Below are 22,351 nucleotides of genomic sequence, written 5' to 3'. Positions count from 1 at the left end.
GGGAATGTTTAGATTGAGGCTGTTTGTGCCAGAATGAGGAAGGGTGCTTTCTGCAGCAAACCTTCCACGTTTGTGAAGCAAAACTTGGAGCTTACGTGCAACTGAGATCCACTCCTTGTAGCTTTGAATATACATTCAGTGAACTGTTTTTAATGTTCTATAAATATGCACAACAGATCTTGATAATTTGTTTTGCTGTTTTTTTTTTTTGTTTGTTTTTTCTTTTGCTACTGATCTTAAGAGCAATTTACAAGTCTCATTAGGCTCTATAAATCCATTATTATTTTCCCACATTCCTAATGAACTAGATCATGCTGCTTCAGCAGGGTGGGGTTCAGTGCATGGCTGACTTCAGTGTAACAAAAAGAAAGCAATTGATCCTTCTAAGCACAGAAGCATACATTTTATACAAGCATTACGAAAATAGAGAAAATGAAATTATTCTATACCTTTACCTGGTGATAGATTAGGCATATATATTCCTCACGTTTTAAAGAGCAGAAGAATTACTTTGAGCCTTGCAATGTCTGACACCAATGACCTACTATGACAGAGGTCACCATGAATAAAACTACTTGTTACTTCAGGCCTGCAAAATAGATCTATAAGCATTCATTCCTCTTCCAGCTCAAAGTGGAATACTGTTACCTTCACAGATCTGTACTTTTAGCTCTTCACTTATGTCTTCCAAAGCTGTGAAATCCTCAGCGTAGAAGAGATGCTTATATGATGGCTGAGAAGCAATTTCCAGCAGTTCTTCCTCAATTGCTTTTCCTATTCCAATGGCATAGATAATTATACCTAGGTTCAAAAGAAAGTGCATATAATTATTATATCGGCATTTCTAAACCCCTGCTCCTCCATGAAAGGAAAACGCGAGCATTAGTCATTTTAGAGAGAGAGCGGGAGAGCACAAGAAATGTATATATTATATGCTGTATATCTTCAAAAATGTGTTTGAACAGGCTTAATATGCTTCAGTTATTTAAAAGATGTGCAGAAATTGCTCTGCTGTCATTTAACAGGTAGATGTTTTTTAAGATAAAGAGATGAGGGTTGGTTGGCCACTGCTAACAGTAAATGAACCCATAAAGAGCACTGTAAAACACCCAAGGGAATTAGATGGAAGCCACTAACTAGTGGTATACCTCAGGGGTCAACACTGGGCCCTATTCAACATCTTCATTAAGGAGCTGGATGATAAGGCAGCACATACCATCAGCAGGTTTGCAGAGAACACAAAACTGGCAGGGCTGGCTGACTCACCCAAGGGCCATATTCCTATCTAGAGGAATATGAGGCCACACCTGAAGCACTGTGTCCAGTTCTGGGCTCCCTGGTACAACAGAGACCTGGGCATGCTGGAGAGAGTCCAACAAAGGATCAAGAAGATGAAGGTGCTGGCAAATCTCTCTTATACAGAAACACTGAGCAAGCTGGGACTGGTCAGCCTACAGAAGAGAAAGCTTGGGGGAGATCTCATCAATGCCTCTAAATATCCAAAGGGAGGATGCAAAGAAGATGGGGCCAGGCTCTTTTCAGTGGTTCTAGTGACAAGAGGAGAAGGCATGGGCACAAACTGAAACACGGAAGCTTCCCTCTGACCGCCAGGAAAGTTTTTCACTTTGCATGTGATGGAGAAAAGGCACAGGTTGACCACAGAGACTATGGGGTCTCCCTCCTAGGAGATTTTCAAAAGCCATCTGGATGTGGTCCTGGGCAACTGTCTCTGGGGTTGGACGGGATGACCTCCAGAAGTCCTTTCCAACCTCAACCACTCTGTGGTTCTGTGAATCATACAAGTCAGCCTCCCAGTTGTACTGAGAGTTCCTGGTCTGTGTGTGTCTGTGCAGGCAGGGTGTGTGCGATAAAGGTACTTACTGGGATGGTGGGGAGACCTGTTATCTGTCAGCAAATGGGTCAGACTCTTGAAAGATGCCAGTAATTTTTTTAAAATATATAAATAATTATTTTTTTCACTGGAATCCTCAGAGCAAAACGATAGTAGATGCTTTAATTCTAAGGGATGGGTTAGGCGGCACAGCGAAGGTACCCAAACCCGTGAGGGTAAGAACATGGGAAAGGAATCCTGGGGGTCTAGGAGAGAAAGGCCCTCACAGCAGGGATGCTTCATACAGGCATCTCCCCTGCAGACATGCTAGCAACTAACCACGGATTTCTTTATTCTTGCAAACCTATCACTTGACACAACATTTCTCTACATTATTTCTGGCATAGAAATTGTCCACAGCTAGTATTGATTTTCTGATTCATGATACAGCAATTAGCTTCGTAGTACTTCAATCTCTTTTGCAAGTTCCAAGAGCAAACAGTGACTTCTCAGCTGTTAGGTTTCAGATAAAACTTAAGATAAGAAGGTTTGGCGTCTCTCTATTATCACTGAATAGTAACAGCTACATACTCACTGAATTGTAACTTTAGCCTTATTGATGAAGAATCCTGGGCCTGATAACATCGTAAAATATGCATTTTTCAACCCTTCAATATTTTCCTTGAGCATCTCCTTACTTTTTGTCATGAATCTGCCTACAATTGCACTTCAGCCAGGAAAGCAAAACATTCACCAGAAGCTCATTCAATTTAATGAATGAACCAGTCATGCTGAAGTCTGTTGCTTTTTAAAGACTTGGAGATATCAGTGATAAAGCATTCAAGGCCAATTTTATGTTCAACATTACTACATTGCCTACACTGCAATTACACAAGGGATGGATTTGGCTTGTAGTGCTACAAATATCAGTATAAACAGTCTGGAGCTGGGGTTTCATTCAGTAAGTAAGCAAGGTTGGCTTAGTACTGTTTTCCTTCAGTCCTGTAAATTCTCCACTTACTTACCCAGACCTCACTATTTAGTGTATAAATCTTTCATTTTATTTTTTTTTAAAAGCACTTGGTTTATATTTCATTGTAGTAGTAGCCTTGCTAGCACATACTCTTTTCATATCCTTTTCTTCACACAAAGAAGTCCAGTCCTGACCAGGGCTACACTACTCAGACATCACTATGACTGTCATATCAAGTCAATAAAACAAAACCAGAAAAAATATGTGCAGCATCATTGTAGTTTAATCCAGCAGGCAGCTAGGTACCACACAGATGTTTGGCACACACAGTGGAGTATGGGGGAGAGAACTGGGAGGAAAAAAGTAAAAGTTTGTGGGTTGAGATAAGATAGTTTAATAGGACAGAAAAGGAAGAAAAATAACAACAACAACAACAACAATAAAATACACAAAGCAAGTGATGCTCAATGCTATCACTATACTATCACCACTCTCTGATTCTCTATGATTCTACATCCTCTTTATCACAATATTTGCCTTAAAGAAAGAATCAACGACACTTCCACTCACCAGTTTGCTTTGCTCTAGCAGCCCACCCAGAGACTTCATCTTGGGCTCGTCCATCTGTAAATACAATAGCGATTCGAGGGACATTTGCTGAAAATGGTCTGGCGCCTTCTGTTTCTGTGAAGCTTCTCTGAAACATTTGCTTCAGAGCCAGTCCTGTCATGGATCCTCGCCCCATATATTTCATTTGTGATACAGCTTTCTTCATGTCTTTGGCTGAGCTGAACTGCCTTAATGTAAACTCTGTGCGGACTTCACTGGAATACTGAAGCAAACCAACTCGAGCTGCTTTGGGTGAAATCTCAAGCGTATCCAATATTCCTGAGACAAATTGTTTCACAATTTCAAAATTATCCTCTCCGAGACTTTTCGATCCATCAATCACAAACACCAGGTCAACTGGGCCTTCGGTGCATCCTATGAAATAAGCAGCAGTGTTTAGACCATGAACAAGTTGACAAAGCTGAAAATAGGACCTAGACACATAGGGACTATGTGAACTCAGGTATCATCTAGAGTACCTTGATCCTGGCTCAGACAATCTTGCCAGTGATTCTAGAGATGTTGTATACAGTTCATATCAAAAGGTCAGAGTGTGCCCATGACTGGAGTTTATAATAAAAATATAATCAAGATGAATATCTATCAATATGTGCTGCTTTGTAGAATACTACGACTCTTAAAAATACTTCAAATGTTTAAAACTTTGCAGTAAATTAGATTTTTAAGCAAATTTTAAGAATGATTGTTAAGTGGGGAAGACTGTAACTGAAGAACATAGCTAGGATATAGAAACAGTTTTGACCATTTTTTTCTAGGGATGGGCCTGTAGGCTAACTTTACCTTTGTGTAGATGACCAACACTGAAATAAATGGAAGAGAATCACTGAAGCTGTATTCGTACTGCAGAAGTAGCAAAAACATAAAGGTGGTACAAAGAGATGAGTTGCTGAAGCTATACTTGCATATAAGTTGAAAATTTAGAAGTTGTGTTTAGAGTTGAAGGAAAGAATGAGGTAAGAGCTGAAGAGCTGGGGAAGGCTGAAAGAGAAGGGTTAGGTACAGCTTGGGATGAGGCTCATGTCTAGGGAAAAATTCAGACGATGCCTGTGTTTTTATAGCACAAATTTAAGCCTCTACTGGCAAATAGCTAAAAAATTATAGGGGAGACAGTAAATGCTAGAAGGGTGCCTAGCTGATAATGTTGGATCAGAATGGTTTATATACATTGTTTTGCTTGTAACTCTCTTAAAATCTTGTAATTAGAAGCCTTATTTATTGCTGAAATTAACGTTTTCTGTTTTACCCGCTGAAGCTGCGAGACAAGCCAGGAGATACTGACAAACTTGGAATTCTCATACTTGGTCAAGTGCACTTGCAAAAATCAAGGCAGCTGTAAGCACCCTGCTTTGACTGCAGCAATTACTGAAGCTGTCTGTTAGCAAGTCAGTAGGGATATGGAATTTTCAGTTTTAACATTTGGATGTTTCTTCCTGGACAATAGCTCCTTTTTAGAACTGGTGTCCAAGAATTCCTTTCTGCAGTCATCTGAGGAAAAAATGTGTCACTTACTAAAGCAATAGAAATGCACTGAATATCAGAACCACCTCAATATCACTGCATATGTCAAGAAAGGGCAACAGTTCATGGTGAACTGTTTTAATTATGATTGAGATCAGCCATGAACATGTTACCATTCTTTTGGTAATAATACTCTCCTCAAGTAAGGCATCCATTTTTGCAGAATAAATATTTTTACTGAGCTCCAGTAGATGAGTTTCTCCTCCAGAAATTAGAAGGGTGATGAGATAAATGCATATCATGTTCCAAGGATGTCATGTTAGAAGATAGAAATAGAATTAATGATATTTTACAATTTAGTATATAAAGATAAAAGCTCCACAGTATATGAATCTGTTTAAAGTACACATTCCTTGATAATAAGATTTTGTTCTGACTTTTTTCCTGATGTTTGGAAGGGATTATTATTGTATTTGATACTGTATTAAAACAACCATTCATTCTGTTATTTTTTTGCTTACAAGAACATCAAGCTAAATTGTTCAAGACATTCCATCACACTCACATATGGTTTGGGCTTTCAAACAACACATCAGTTTTGAAGTGAGGCATTTGAAGTAAGGTCAAGAAATTTTAAAAATCAAAGAAACAAAGTCTTTCTGAATAAAATGTACCTACTTCTGCATGTTTTCTGATCTTCTTTCAGTACATATCCATCCTGACATTTGCAGATGTATGAATCATCATTATTAACACAAATATGTTCACAACCATGGGCAACTGATTTGCAGACATCTTTGCCTACGAAAAATTGAAATATTTATATGTATTCTATTTAACATATTTATAAATTCAAACATTTCAAACGTCATTTGAAGAACATATGACAAAGAAGTAGGACTTCTTTCAGTTTTTTATGTAGTAATGCTGGAGATGAGTGTCTGATAGACTTATTCAGTTACTTACTTCGACATGTTTTTCCATCTTGCCGCAGGACAAAACCCTCATGGCACTGACAGCTGTATGAATTATTATTATTAATGCACACATGTTCACAGCCATGGTCAATGGACTTACACAGGTCTTTATCTGAGAATTATTAAGAGAATTTCATTATTAAATCTGCTCTCAAAAGCAAAACTGGTATAAAACAATTTTGAGAAAAAATTAGGTTGTCATCACTTTTATGACTGAAAGAAGACACTCCCCATAAAAGTTCCAGCTACTCACTCCTGCATGTTTTCCTGTCTCTCCTCAGTATAAACCCTTTGTGGCACTGACACACGTATGAATCACCAGTTGGAACACAAACATGTTCACAACCATGGTTGACTGTTTTGCAGATATTTTTACCTGGGAATAATGAAAATAATATTTAGCACAGTTATTCAGGTAAATAACTTTCACAAAATATAAAAATTAGAGCAATAATCTTCCATGACAAAGCTCATTTCCGTGAAGCTGATTGCATGCTATTTTATGAAGTTAATTGCATGTTAAAGACACAAAGAACACACTACATGATATACTTCATGAACAGATCAGAAAATACATAATGAAGATTAAACAACTTACTTTTACAAGTTTTCCCATCTTCCTTCAGTACGAAGTCCTCATGGCACTCACAGATATAGGAATCATCAGTATTAACACAAATATGTTCACAGCCATGGTCAACTGATTTGCAAACATCTTTATCTGAGGAGAATGGATGGAGTTTGTTAGATGAGATTCTTTAGGGAGAGATAACATCTTTAATAAGTAGCTTAAGTAGTTAGAAATCACAAATAAACATACACATGTGGAAACACTCACAGGCACAACACTTAAAAGCCTCAAGAAAAAAAAAAAAAAAAACATACTCTTATGACTCAGGCTACTCACATCTACATGTCCTTCCGTCTTCCTTCAGTATGAAATTTTCATGACATTTGCAGATGTAGGAATCTTCAGTATTCACACAAACTTGTTCACAGCCATGGTTGATTGAATTGCAAACATCCTTGTCTGCAAACAAGAGAGTTGGTAGTTAACATGTATCAGCAGGGGTCTTTATTATATGTGTAATTCATCAAATTAAGTTATCATGCTACTTACTTTTGCAGGTTTTCCCATCTTCTCTCAGCAGGAACCCATCATGGCATTTGCAGATATAGGAATCATCAGTATTAACACAAACATGTTCACAGCCATGGTCGATTGCTTTGCAAAGATCTTTATCTGAGAACAGATGACAGCTCTTGCTAGTTAATATGTTTCCACACAAGCATGAACTGCAGATAAAAAGTATGCTGATAAATATCAGACTACTTACTTCTGCACGTTTTTCCATCTTCTCGTAGCAGGAATCCCTCCCGACACTTACAAATAAATGTATCACCAGCATTAACACAGGCATGTTCACAGCCATGGTTGACTGATTTGCAAATATCCTTGCCTAGCAATAGTTAGATAATATTTAATGTGATTTGCTAGTTAAACTTTTTTTATATATATGTACATAAATATAAAGACTGTAGGGGTAATCCCATGAGCAAAGAAATACGAAAGCATGCATGCTGAAAGCAAATTTCTGGCTAGTTGAATGATTGGCAGTTTAGCTCACATGAGGCATGAGTTCTTTACTATCTGAGCAGAAAGAACTGCACGGTTTGGATGGTCTCCCACTGGCAATGAATTATTTTAGGATTAATCTGACCAGATTAAGGAGGAGGACGCTACACTGACAGCAGTAAGAGAAAAAGGAAGGAGTAATTTAGCATAGTCATTTAGCATAAATTCATGCTAGTGAAAACAAAATTAAGCAAAACACCACAGGACACAAAGCAAAACAATTCTTTGGGACTCTTACATCAACGCCAAGAAACTGCATAAGCAAAATCCAGGAGAATAGGAACTACTCATTTAAGAGGATAAATAAAATGCTGAAAGCTGATGGGGGAATTTGTATGAGTGCAGTGTTAAACCAGTTGGTCATAACCTGTTCAAGAAAGATAGAGGAGGAGAAAGTACAGGAGGAAGTCAAGCCATCTATCAGCATTCCCTGTTGCTTTTTCACTGCAACAACAACAACAACAACATATATATATATATATATATTCCCAGCTGCTAATGCAGAACTACTTTTACATAGGAAATATAACAGTGGATACCTCTGACAGCAAAGTTCAGATTGGTCAGAATCACAGAACCATAGAATATCCTAAGTTGGAAGTAAACCACACCGATCACTGGGTCCAACTCCTGGTTCCACACAGGACAACCCAAAAATCAGGCCATGTGTCTGAGAGCGTTGTCCAAACTCTTCTTGACCTCCAGCAGGCTCAGTGCCATGCCCACTGCCCTGGGGAGCCTGTCCCAGTGCTCGACCCCCCTCTGGGTGCAGACCCTTTCCCTAACCCCCAGCCTGACCCTCCCCTGTCCCAGCTCCATGCCGTTCCCTCGGGTCCTGTCGCTGTCCCCAGAGAGCAGAGCTCAGCGCCTGCCCCTCCGCTCCCCTTGTGAGAGAGCTGCAGGCCGCCATGAGGCCTCCCCTCAGCCTGGCCTGCTCAGGGCTGAGCAAACCAAGGGACCTCAGCTGCTCCTTGCACGTCTTGCCCTCTAGACCCCTCACCATCTTTGTTGTCCTCCTTTGGCCACTCTCTGATAGTTTTATGTCCTTCTTACGTTGTGGCACCCAAAACTGCACACAGTAATTGAGGGGAGGCCACATCAGTGCAGATCAAAGTGAGACAATCCCTTTCCTCGACTGGCTAGCATTGCCATGCTTGATGCTTCCCAGGGTATGGTTGGCCCTTTTTGCTGCCAGAGCACACTGCTGGCTCACGTTCAACTTGCTGTTGACCAAAACCCCTCAGATCCCTTTCCTCAGGGCTGCTCTCCAGACTTTCATCTCGCAGTCTGTACATACAGCTAGGGTTGCCCTATCCCAGGTGCAGAATCGAGCACTTAACTATTGTTAAATTTCATGTTAGTAATTGCCTAGCCCACCACAATCTCCTGCTAATGTAGTGTCATCTGCAACATTACTTAGTATGCATTCAAATCCTGTATCCAGATCACTTAGAAACAAAATGAAGAGAACTGGCCCTAAAACGCAGCCCAGTGGACCCTCGCTATTGACTCGCTGCCAGTTAGATGTAACCCCATTCACTATCACCTTTTGAGACTGACCCTTCAGCCAACTGTTCACCCATTGTATTATTTATTTGTCTAGCTGTATGCTGGATATTTTGTCCAGAAGGATAATGTGAAAAACTGTATTGAAAGCTTTGCCAAAATCCAGATTACATCAGCTGGCTTCTCTTGGTTCTTAGCAATTAGCAGAGCAAGTAAGTTCAATGTGTAGAGAAGATATTTGTGTTTTCACAAGAACTTCAGTCTGAGGCACATTACCTGGAGGTTTCATGCTGCCAATACAAAAATTCCCCAAAATACTACAGAGGACAATCTTCTAACTCAACAACATTCAGGACATAATCTAGACTAGATCCTGTTCTAGCAGGTAAAGAAGAAATGGTCATGGAAGTCAAAATTAGCATCAGTTAGCATCAGCTTATGCACAGCTCTGTGCAATATTTGTTGTTTTCAAACAGAATGAAATACAAGCCAGCAACAAACAGCTATTACTTCAGAAGGATAAATTTTACATAGCTGAAAGCAATTATGAGCCAAAGGATTTTGTGATGGGAGGAAAAAAAAAAAAAAGGTAATGATGACTGCACTATTTAAGGTTATTTTAGATAACCGTAACTAGATACCTCCAAAAAAAAAAAAAAAAAAAAAAAAAACCAACAACAAAAACTTAGTCACAACATCAAAACAAAAGTACCAGGGTAATTAGAAACCAACCTCCATTAGAAATTGAAACAGAAAACAGCTATAAGATATGAATAATGAATGAAAGGAAAATTCATATTATTTACCAAAAATGAAAACATTAAATTCAAAAACATGGAAATAATAAGATAAAGGAAAAGGGAATGCATGACCAACAAAATGAAGAGCAGTATGAGTAAGTCATTTAAAGAAAAAGAAAATGGAAAAGAAAAAAATAACAACATTCTAACAGGATATTGTAATTAGAAATCTTAAAGCAGAAAAGGTAAAAAATATTTAGTATATTCAAGTTGGAATTTATGAAATAGGCTACTAATAATACTGTTGGAATGATGTTTTGTGAGCTGAGCAGTACATCACACAGCGCCTACTGAAGAAACAGTAGTAACTCCAGATCACTTGTAGCCAAGAGGTGTAACAGAGCTGGCTGAATAACACTTCGGATGCCTAGCGTTGTTTTTTTGTTACCTCCTAGAACTCCAGGGAATACCCAAAAACACTGAGGAGTTTCTATTCCTAGTGCATACACACACAGCATTTGAAAAGGATAACTAATTCACTGTAAGCCTGTCAGCTTGACACTGATCTGCATTAAAACAATGGAACAGATAATGGAACAGATAACAATCTTAAAGAAAATATAAAATAATCACTGACAAAGTTTGTAGGTTATTCCAAAGTTGAAGCAATGGCAAACAAAAATAGAGCAGCTGCTGATATAAAGAGACAGGAATCTTTTTGCAGGCTGAGTAACAACAAGCCGTATATATTTTTAAATAGCCAGAATTAGACTTAACATATTTAGAAAAAAAAAGAATGAAGGCTGTACTTCCCACGGGATGTGGGACACTTGTATGACTGAGAGTCTTATATGGCTGTGGTCATGATAGATAACTGGCTACACATGAGCTTTAGCAGAGTTGTATGGTCAGAGACTAATGCTATCTTTGGTCATAAAAATATAAGGGTAGATTCAAAAAAGAGTCAGGGATATAGTTCTTATACCCTGGACCCTACTGTACCTTGTATTGTAAGACTTTGTACCACTGTGGTGTCCCCGCAAGGATGCTGATACATAAAAAAGGCTTTAGGAAAGCAAGAAGAGATTTATGAAAAGATTGGAAAACATATAAAGAGCTTGAAGGAGTTTCATCTGCTTATCATGTACCATGATAAGAGGTTAAGCTAAGGAACAAGTTAAATTATGGTCCACATGAGTATACACAGAACAACACAGTGGCAATTAGAAGTTCAACTCATCAAAGTAAAATGTAGCAACATCCTATGCTCAAGATTAAATTTTGGCATAGTCCAGAAATTAGGTTCACATTTTAAAAGCCACATTCAGACTTAAAACTGGCTGATTTTCTGAAATATAGCTTTAGTTCAAACAATAATTGATTCCTAAAAATCTTATGATCTGTAGAGGACAATATTCTGCTCTGACCACTGTGAATCACTGAATAATTTCCAAGTAAAAGGGAAATGAAATTTCTCCTTTTTTTCATAAGCTACTTACTTCGGCATGTTTTCCCATCTTGCCTCAGTACAAATCCGTCATGGCATTGGCAAGCGTATGAGTCATCATTATTAACACAAAGATGTTCACAGCCATGATTGACTGATCTGCAGATGTCCTTACCTAAGAATAATGTAGATTTTATTTACTACAGTTTAATAAATGAGTACATTTCCAAAAATATAAATGCTAACAGTAAAAAACTCCTAGTAAAATAAAGAATTTATCCTCCTTTTTATCAGGTAAAATTATAAATAAGACCTACCTCTAGCACAATTTGCTTCTCCAGTATACCCCTGAATGTAAAAAATACATTAACATCAAGTAACTTACTTTTACATGTCTTCTCATCTTCCCTCAATACAAAACCCTCATAGCACTGGCAAATGTATGAATTATCAGTGTTCACACAAACATGCTCGCAGCCATGGTCAACAGAATTGCAAACATCTTTATCTGGGAAAAAAAGAATGGTGCCAGACTTTAAAACATGTCTACAAATGCACAGATTTTAAGGAAAATTTCTATTAAAGATAAGGATACTTACTTCTACATGTTTTTCCATCTTCCCTTAACGCAAATCCCTCATAACACTGGCAGATGTATGACTCATCAGCATTAACACAAACATGTTCACAGCCATGGGCAACTGAGCTGCAAATGTCTTTATCTGAGAATAGTTGACGGTTTTTGGTTAAAGCACATCTACAATGAATATATTATGCAGGGAGAAGTAATAGCTTTTATTAGGTCTACTGAGATTTTTGGAAGAAATGGACAAAAATTTAGGCAGCTAACACTTCTAACTCTTAGTACCTGAAAAACTGTGTGTCTTTTTTGTCTACAGTTATATCAGTTTAGCTACTAAAATACATTATTTCTGTCCACTGAGTCTTTTACAAGGTTCTGGCAGGTATAACCATAGTGCATCATGAATAAACTACAAAAGTGCTTTTAGATAAAACACTTCCAGAGATCTACGTTCTGTAGATAAAAGTCTACCAGTAATTACCAGAGTACTTACTTCTGCATGTTTTCCCATCTTCTCTCAGTAGGAAGCCCTCATGACACTCACAAGCATAAGAGTCATCTTTGTTAACACAAATATGCTCACAGCCATGGCTGACTGATTTGCAGATGTCCTGTCCTGGGAATGATTCAGATATAAATATAGTTTTGAATGAAAACACGTTAAAAATGTAGGTATCAAAATGATGTTTTCTAGTGAGAAGTGATAAACTCCTTTCTTTTCTTGCCTAATGCAAATGCAAAAATGTTCAATATACATGTATATTGGTTACTCACTTCTGCATGTCTTCCCATCTTCTCTCAGTATGTATCCCTCACGACACTTGCAGGTGTAGGAATTGTCAGCACTAACACAAACATGCTCACAGCCATGGTTGACTGATTTGCAGACATTTTTACCTGAGAGTAATTTAAAAGATGAAGAATTGTATTAGTTAAGGACAGGATGTTCAGTTACTGAATATTCTTGTTCTTGCTGGTATTCCTGACTCAATTCTGCAAATCATTTATAGTACCTGCTGTCAATTTCTAAAGGTACCTCTTTGTTGTACAATTTTATAACCTTATTACTAGGAAAAAGTGCGCTATTTTGGTTCCAGAGTTTGTATAATTTCATGTGTCCCCAGCATGAAGATTAGTAACCCACAGAGATTTCCAAAGGCACCTAAATCCCACATCCACATTTCAAGTAAACTTTCTGGTGAGAAACATATCTTTCCATCACCATCATTTTATCTTCAGTAATAAACCTGCTCAAACCTGAAGTAGTTATGCTGTCTTTCCCTGTGGTTAAGTTCAGATGGTGTTTGTCATTTTTCTGTAAACAAGAATTACAAAAGCTCAGTTTATGTAGTGTTTAAATGTAATGAGAAAGACCAACTGCATAATCCTGCTGTGGCGTTCTTGAAAATTGCCAGCTATAGTTGGGTAAGCTGATGTTCCACGGGCTTTCCTGATAGGTGATTTAGTTACAACTTATATTTCAAAATAAAATGAAATTGTCTATTTATTAACATTGGATAAACTAACATCTTTCTTACTTACACTCTCTTCTCCCCACCCTTTATTTTCTTACCAAGACTGTTGCATGGACACAAAATTTCACTTGCTTTTAGCTTTTTGCAACGTTAAGGTGTCAGTACTTTTTGAGAAAGGTAAAATTTGTCTCTTTGCATGGACTAACAAAGCAGGTTGTTGATGTGGTATGTGTAATACAAACTGGTAATATGGAGATTTTCATTTGTCATGTTAGTGTCTGGATGACTTTTAATTTTTATTTTTATTTTTTTGTAAATGTTTTTAACAGCAGATGTTGATGAGATCTTTGGATATGATTTGGTTTATAGTTATGAAGTATTTCATGTCTCTGTGTTTTCCAAGGACTTATCCACAATTCTTCTTTGATCCCTTAGTGTGTGCTCTTATACTGGAGAGAAATTTTCAATTCCTTTTTATATCTGTCACTCTTCAGAACTGCGTAACATAGCCAAATGTATAATGCAATTATGATATCTCTTTTGCAATGACCCTTATACCACGTTGGGGAAAAATGAACATTCCATTAGTATTGCAGGCTTCTTTGTGCTGTAGAAATCTTTTGAAATGCTATATACTTTTGCCTCGATTTGAGAAGAAAATTACAGTTGTCTGATATAAGAATGTAAGTTGGGGTAAAATAATTTTGGATCCACGATGGACCAGCATCAGAGCTACTTTCTGTATGTCCCAGGCATTCAGGGAGTCATTCAGGTGCCTAAAAGTTTCTACCCAGTGCCCCTTTAGATGCCCTAGAGCATCCAAGACATTGACATACTGTTGGCAAATAGGACACCAAAAGGGTAACTGTGAACTTCTGTGATCCTGGAGCATTTAAAATGACATAAATGAAAGCCATGTTTAGGCAATCAAATCCTACCCTACAGATTTTTTTTTCTGTGTGTGAAATAAAAATCTAGCACTGACTTGCTGAATAATAACTTACGTTTACATGTTTTCCCATCATTCCGAAGCCTGTATCCTTCAAAACACTGACAAGTGTAAGATCTGTCACCATTTATACACAAATGTTCACAGCCGTGATCACTCAGAGCACAATAGTCAACTCCTGCAGAAGCAATGAAAGTTATTTTTAAAAATATATTAATAATTAATTAAAGGATTATTTTCATCCTTAGTATTTGCATTGCATATAAGAAAGTAAATACACACTTATTGAATCACTTAAGCAACAATCCTGTTCCTTATCTGATAATATACATAGAGCTTCAATATAATTTAAGGTTTTGCTTTGCATTGCCTGCTGTAAGCAGAGTTGAGAATGTTTAACATAACTCAAGAGAGTCCATGTCTCAGTACTCACAAGTTGAATTTTAGAAAAAAAAAATAAAACAGCACTTTAACAATGATTTTATAAAAGACAGTGGAAAAGACAGAAAAGCTACCTTGTGGACACTCTTTAAAGATGGTTTCAAAATGATCTGATGTAAACGTGGCATTCCCCAGACTTGCTTGTGTGCCTGACCTAGCTGCTGTGGCAGCAAGCAGAAAACCTCTCTGGGAACTCAGTGGTCTTTAGCTTAGGCTATCCAAGCTTTTGCAAAGAATTGAAAATGACAAGAACAATCAATCAATGTGGTCCATTTTTTAATCTCAAATTTCCTGAGTGTTTCTTCTGCGTAGTACAAAGACACAATATCCCCAGGAATCTGCAAGCAGCACTCACTACTCTTTACAGGCGACACACACAGTGCCACTCATTGTTTTGTACTAAGCTGTCAAAGCAGAAATCTATTTACCACTCAGGTGATCTCCCAGCTGTCTTAAGATAACCGTGCCTCTATATATGACACCAGTGTTGTCATGTCCCCGATGTTTTTCCATTAGGAATGGTATATGTTAAATGCTAATCCCACTCAGCCACTCATTCAAGACATCCCAAGTGCCAAAACTATTTTCATGGTAGTCTAAAAAACCCACAGTGTCTCAGCAACTCATCTGGAGCTCAGGAATAGGACAAATCTTATTCCTAAATAAATATGAGGGAAGGGATACACTGGCAAGAAGAACCACCATTCAAAATCTCTCAGTTTTATTGCATGGAGGGATTCCAGAAACCACAGCACAGTTTTAATGCTGCTGATGAGTCTCGAACTACAGCCTGGAGGAAAATGACTGAGTGAAATAAAACACCTCTTTTTACTACAAAGGAAAAGGGTTTTTCCATTCGAAGTTGATAAAACTATTAAAAACATAGTTTGGCTGTTTCTGAATTTCCAGGGGTTCTTTTAGATGAATTTTCAGATAAATTGTTTCTAGCACACCCCAACCTCTATTGTATATACAAGAGTACTAATTTTGCATTACTGTCCCTTTTTTGATTCTTGCAGTGACAGAAGCAAAATCTGCCATTGAGTGGGGCTAAAAAGGGTAATACAGAGACAAAGATAAGGTTAAAGACAAAGGCAGTTTGCCTTTGCAGATTTGCCTCACTTTTCCCAAGATTATCTTTGTATCCAAGATTATTTTTGTATCATTTTGATTTCTGTTAAAACTGTTTTGCCCAAGTGCAAGTAAAGGAGCTAAGTCTGGAGCTACTCCAACATTCAACAAGCTTGAAAAACAATGTACCTCTGCAATCTGCAGAAAAGGTGGCCAAAACTCTCTCATCAAAGACAGTGGTTCCAGGAAAAGTAACCAGGTAAAATATAATCACATTCCTTTCTTCCTGGCCCTTTTAATTTTTTTATTTTTTATTCTTTTTATGTATTTTTTTTTTTCCAGTGAAGGAGGCAACATGGCCATTTGTGAAACTGCAATGATTCTCAGTGATCATTAGATTTATAAAGGGTGGAGAGCTGTCAGGACAACTTTTGTTTGCTTATTAAGGGCTCCCATGTGAGCAGTAAAGCTCTATGGGATTCACACTTCTGCCCCAGATCAGATGATGCAGTTTGCCTGGGGAACACAAATCTTAAAATGTCAGTCAGACACATGTGTCATGTGACTGGAAAACTGTCCTCAACCACTGGGAGTGTTTCTTCCAAAACTTGCTGAAAACACTAGAATTTACAGCAATGTTGACAAGTGCCTTTTTCCAAGTCCTTTTTCTCTCTGTCTCTGCTTTCAAAACATTATTAAGGTGTTTTTGAAATTCAGTCTGTGAGAATAAATGGAATCATAGAATCACGGAATGGTTTGGGTTGGAAGGGACCTTAAAGACCATCTAATTCCAACACCCCTACCATGTGCAGGGACACCTCCCACCAGTCCATGTTGCCCAAAGCCCCATCCAGCCTGGTCTTGAGCACCTCCAGGGATGGGGCACCCACAGCTTCTCTGGGCAACCTGTGTCAGTGCCTCACCACCCTCTGAATGAAGAATTTCTTGCTAAGGTCTAATCTATATCTAATCTCTTTTAGTTTTAAAACTGTTACCCCTTGTCCTGCTGCTACACTGCCCAGGATATGGTTGGCCTTCTAGGCTGCAAGCACACATTGCCAGCTCACGTTGTTTTTTTCATCCACCAGTACTCCCGTATCCTTTTCCACAGGGCTGCTATCTTAGCTCATCACACAGTCTGTGTTCAAGTTTGGGATTGCCCTGACCCAGGTGTTGGATCTTGTGCTTGGCCTCGTTGAACTTCACGAGGTTGACAGAGGCCCACCTCTTGAGACTGTTGATGTCCCTCTAGATGGTATCACTTCCCTCCCCTGAAGGTGTGTCCTTTTCCCTGTATGAAAACAGAAACCTTTCCCAGGTGAGCTGAGATAAAATAGGTTCTCAGAAGACTTACGTGTGCAGGTTTTTAGGTCCTCATTAATGACAAATCCTTCAAAGCACTGGCAGACATAGGAATCATCAGTATTTAGGCACAGATGCTCACAGCCATGATTGCTTTCAGCACAGTGGTCCACTCCTATTGATTTGTGTTAATAATTGAAGAAAGCACATTGGAGTTTTAGGTACATACATTATGACATTGTAGTTTGTGCACAATGCCTTGGCAGAGCAAGGGGAAAAGATCAGTGCAGCTTTTTATTTATGCAGCATTCCCACCTATTTGAACAACTTGAGTTAATTAACAAAACCTAAGTGAAATTAATAAAACAACCCCACACAGCAGACAACAAACTTGATAAAGTGCTTGCCAAATGTCATGAAGGGAAATGGAGGCAGTGTCCTGCCTTGTATTACCCACAGGATCATGCTTTCTTTGTTTAAAAGGCAAGACTCTTTTGTTCACCATAAAATTTTCTCAGAGAGAAGTAGGAATACCAGTAACTCTTGTAAAAGAAATTATAGCTTCCAGGTTATTTCATAAACAGTACATTCTTTTTCAACAAATGAGCAATCACAAATTAACACTATCCTGCCAACAGGTTACCGCAGTTCAAGCCTAGTGGAGAAAAGATACAAATCATGAGTATGGGAGTGTCTTAACTTGTTCCATTTGCTTTGTTTTCCTATTTCTATTCTGATTCCAAGTCAGATAAAATGGAATATTTATTGACTCTTGTATGAAACTGGTCCACTGAACAGACAGCAAAGCTTTAGAGTGAGATACGTGCACTTGCAAATGTACTATGTAATCTGCTGACGCTGTAAGTATAGAAAAAGCACATTTTAGGAAAAAAGCTTTATACTGAACTTTCTCATAACATTTTATTCACGTCTTGCTAATGGCTATTTTTAGTTATATAGGCCCAAATCACTTTAGCTTAACTTGATCAAAAGTAGTGGAGTTTCCTCAGACACAAACAGAGTCTCATGTCTCTATTTGCAAATCATTTACAGATGTGAACAGGCACGTCTGTAGCTGTCTATATTTTAAAAAAAAAAATCCTATACTTAACATAAAATTACTTAGTTTTAAATATTGCTGTTTATTAGTTTATTTAACTAGGCAAAGAGTTTGCAGGAGTCAGTCCATATTTACCATTATACATAAGGAGAGGTAACATTGGCTTGGACAAGTGAAGCTGAGGTGTAAGTTTTTACTAGCTGAAGCAAGTTCCAGCTGGAACAGTCTCCTTATTCCAAGGGTTTACATCACCATGAAGAGGCTTGTGTAACTTCTCAGAGCACACAAAAAATGTGGAAAAAAAGGAGAAAATAATAATAATAATAAAAAAAGAGTTTGTGAAAAAATGCATCTGTAGCATCTTGGCACCATCTTTTACAATACAAACATCCACACTAATGTGAATTTTAACATTTAAATACTTTGGGTTCTAATGCAGAATCTTTTAACACATGTTCTCAAGGAGTGGAGTACTCACAAAGCAGCTAATTTCCAGGCTTTAAGAAATAGTATAACTGTAAATTTGTTCATCATATTTGCTTCGTTACTTTTTTTTTTTTTTTTTTTTTTTTTTTTTTTTTTAAGGAAGAGAAGGGGAGGGAAAAGGGGAAAGGTCTGTATTTAAAAAAAAAAATAGTGTCTTGGGAAATATTTATTTTTAGATATTCAACTTGTGATAGCCTAAAACATAATTGTTAAAAAGTTCTTGCAACACATCCAAGTGTCTTTAAATATAGCTTTATCACACATAGTTTATTTAAAAATAATTACTCCCTAGTCTATAAACTATTTTTAATTTCAGTGACAGAGTGTTCCTTTGGCAAAATTTATCATAAGTACATCAGGCAAAAATGATACCAATATTTTAGATTATGAGAAAAATGGTTCTCTGGAAAAACAACAACAACAACAGTATCTTCTGAAAACTAGGTGACAGCAAGCGGGCAGTGCTGTTGGTGTCTTCTGGTGCAACACTGGTCCCTCTTTTAGTAGCATTCTTATTAGCAGAGGACACTTTATTAAACAGATTGATGAAAATGCAAACATATAACAGGAGGAGATTTCTACACATCTCCACATATCAGCATACATTAGTTTTAAGTGTGCTGCAGTTAAGTAGCACATAGTAATGATACAGATGTTCCAGAGTAAGCTCTGCCGTTGTGTTTGACACCATGGCTGAACACCTTTTCCCAGTTATTTGTATTGGAGAAGATGATGCTTTAGTTCCATATTCAATCTGGGATCTTGCTATAGCATGACTTCACTAGGGCTGGCTTGGGGTTGCCTTTACAGAAACATAGGTTTGCATAGCTCAAAAAGATCTCAGAAGGGACTCAGGAGCATTTTCTCATTCTGTTCACACCTCACCCCACTGCCGTAACTAGTTGCTGCTGTTCATGAGATACTAATTTCTGCACGTATTGCCATCATGTTGTAGGGTGTATCCAGGATGACATTCGCACACAAGTGACTCTTCCATATTAACGCATTCATGTTCACAGTCATGCTGACCAAAAGCACAGAAGTTTACTTCTGTAGAGAGAAAAACACTGAAGAATTCAAGCCAGTCGTGAGGGTTTCTGAAGTCAAACAGCTTAGAAAAACTCACTTTTGTTAAATGGTACCAGATTCTATGCTTTGGACAGCTTTTGAAACTGCACATCTGATAGTGAGCTGTGGATCTGTGAGTTGACTGCAAATACTTAGTTAGCAAGACTGCACTTTGACTCCATACCCCCACTCCTGTAGTCATTACAATTTATGAACCATGGTGCATGGTGGAGGAGGAATGCCTGGTGCTGGTCACCAGTATTCTTCCTGATTTATAAAAAGGGCATATATGCAAATGTTCTACTTTACAAGTTTATCTCACATGACATTTGTTATAACAAGTTTTGGAATGGGAGCTCAATCCTGAAAATGTCACCAGATTTACAGCCAAATCCAGAGTCCCCTAAGGTTAAGGAAAAGTATCCAAAATGAGAGTTATGATTTGTCTTTAATTCTAAATTAAATCATTGGCAATAAGTATTCCAGGCATTATAGTTCTTTTACTCCTATGCTCACCAAGGCACATCCATTCTATAAAACCCTGAATGTATTAAAATACGATACAGATACTAAAAGCCAGAGTAGTATGGATTGCTGTAAAAACAGCACAGTGTATATAATGATGCTTGATGAGAAAACATCTTTAAGACTGAAAGAAGACATAGTTGTAAAAACAGATAAATTTTATGAGGGTCTAGAAATATAATTATGTTGCTCTAATCAATATTCCTACTCATAAAGTATCAGCACAATTCCTCCCCCACTAGAACTGAGTCACCAGGTCAAGATAGTTCTTTATTAACAGCATTACACTGAAAACTTGCTGAGTTTCTGGACCTCAACTCAGGAAGAGCTGTAACACAAAAGGCTTTGTGAAGGAAATAACATGTACAACTGGTTTGGAACCCTAACATTGCTGAGGCTGTTGATACAGTTTGAAGGAAACTGTATGGGTTTCATGTGTGATTTTAAGTTGCTTCTCATAACTACATTACCAATCCATTACTTTCTCAAAACTAATGAAATACATCTGTCCTTGGCTAACACAACTTAGCAGCAAAGCAAGGTAAAAATTAAAAAAGAAAAAAAAATTGTGCAACTACAAGACAATGTCAGAAAGTCATAAAATAAGAAACAAACTTTTTGGTTTTAAGCCATTGTGGTTTCTGTATTATGCCTTAAGTTTTCCTGAATCTCTTAAAAAATGTGTAATATACAACCTAGTCTATGAAACAGCAAACTATATATTTTTCCAATAAGACAGTGCCAGTTAAAATTCAAGTTTATAAAGAAAGATTTGTTTCAACCTTTATAATAGAGAAAAATTTCATCCTTTCAGAAAGGAAACCATTCACAGCTGGTTTAAGAAATAAAAGCAGATGAACTTCATTATGTCCAAAGGATTACTCACTTTTGCATGTTTTCTTATCTGGATTAAGTCTAAACCCTTCTTGGCATTGACAAAAATAGGAATCATCTGTATTAACACATTCCTGTTCACAGCCATGGTCCTGAAGAGCGCAATAGTCTGGTCCTAAATGGAAAAAATTGCGTCAGTGAGAAATATAATTCCTCAGATATAAGCTAGAAAAAAAAATTACGTCATTTTCTTTTCTTTATTTTTTTTCCTTGTGTACCATTTAGAACTTTTACCATATTGTTCCAAACTGTGAAAATAAGATTTACCTTTCTGACAAATAATCTGTTATACTAAGGTAGACCTGATATGTATTCTTAATGAATTCTTGGAGAAGACATGTACTACGTGCAGTACAGAAGTTAAAACCTTAAATATTTCTCAACATTTCACAGCTATACACTGCCGCATCAAAATTGCCTATTTATTTTACTCAGAGCAAGTTTGATATGATCTGTAATAAATACACAACCAAGCTTCTGAATGCTATTCATTAGATCAAAACGGGACAACCAGGTCATCAAGAGCATCAGTGTTTTTAAAAGCCTTAAGCGCTTGCTACATGGCTCTTCCATTTAAAATGCTCATCAAAGGAAAGATGAGCAAACTCTAGAAACAGCTGCTACTTTTGTACAAAGTACCTGAGAAGGGAAAATAATTCTGCAGTAAGCACTGGGATATTTACCCTGTAGCACTAAATACTATGAATTAAGTCAAAGAACCTGACATTCACTTAGATGTGATGTCTGGCCATCGCTTAGCTGTATACTAGTGGAATTCACTAATTTATTGTAGGGAAAGAACAGTCTTAATCCTTCTTCACTGCTAAAAATAGATAGATGCGTCAGAAATCAAATAAGTTACATTTTTAATAACATCCGGCACTTTTGAACACTTCATTAAACAACCTGAAAACCAAAATTCAGTGGTTAATTATTATTGCAAGAGATAATTAACTTCCTGAAGCAGGAACTGTCTTTTCTAGTATATGTGGTAACCTAATGCAATCAGGCCTTTATATGTGATGAAAACCTTCACTAATAATAGACCAAGCAGCAATAGGGGCAAAAGTCCTCTTAACAGTTAACTCCGCATCTGGGAATTACCTCTACCTTCCTCACTGACAATCTAAATTTACTGCCCTCTTCTCTTTCTGCCACACGTAGAGAACTCTGCTGGTGTTGGCAGGATTCCCCTAACGAGCCATTTTCCTTTTATTTCATTCTGAGAAATTTGGAGTAATTCCCAGAGAAAATTTGTAAGACATGCAAGACTGTCTTACATGTAAGACATGTAAGACT

General features: G+C 37.5%; 1 protein-coding gene across 2 annotated transcripts in view; it reads right to left on the bottom strand.

The window, feature by feature from the left end:
* MATN2 (matrilin 2) overlaps nt 1–22,351 on the bottom strand; it is a 66,610-nt gene that overhangs the window by 7,286 nt on the left and 36,973 nt on the right. For both annotated transcript variants that reach the window (XM_082755272.1, XM_082755273.1), the window contains exons 7-23: nt 21,045–21,167; nt 17,072–17,194; nt 14,261–14,383; nt 12,556–12,678; nt 12,275–12,397; nt 11,798–11,920; nt 11,584–11,706; nt 11,251–11,373; nt 7,207–7,329; nt 6,990–7,112; nt 6,777–6,899; nt 6,468–6,590; nt 6,123–6,245; nt 5,859–5,981; nt 5,571–5,693; nt 3,375–3,788; nt 649–801 (exon numbers count right to left, since the gene is read on the bottom strand). In XM_082755272.1, the coding sequence (XP_082611398.1) occupies nt 649–801; nt 3,375–3,788; nt 5,571–5,693; nt 5,859–5,981; nt 6,123–6,245; nt 6,468–6,590; nt 6,777–6,899; nt 6,990–7,112; nt 7,207–7,329; nt 11,251–11,373; nt 11,584–11,706; nt 11,798–11,920; nt 12,275–12,397; nt 12,556–12,678; nt 14,261–14,383; nt 17,072–17,194; nt 21,045–21,167 (2,412 nt within the window). The remainder of the gene's footprint in view (nt 1–648; nt 802–3,374; nt 3,789–5,570; nt 5,694–5,858; nt 5,982–6,122; nt 6,246–6,467; nt 6,591–6,776; nt 6,900–6,989; nt 7,113–7,206; nt 7,330–11,250; nt 11,374–11,583; nt 11,707–11,797; nt 11,921–12,274; nt 12,398–12,555; nt 12,679–14,260; nt 14,384–17,071; nt 17,195–21,044; nt 21,168–22,351) is intronic.

The sequence above is a fragment of the Aythya marila genome (assembly GCF_965140915.1).
Source record: "Aythya marila genome assembly, chromosome: 2".
Taxonomy (NCBI): Eukaryota; Metazoa; Chordata; class Aves; order Anseriformes; family Anatidae; genus Aythya; species Aythya marila.
Note: the sequence above shows the minus strand (reverse complement) of the source record. Positions and strands in the feature narration are given on the sequence as shown.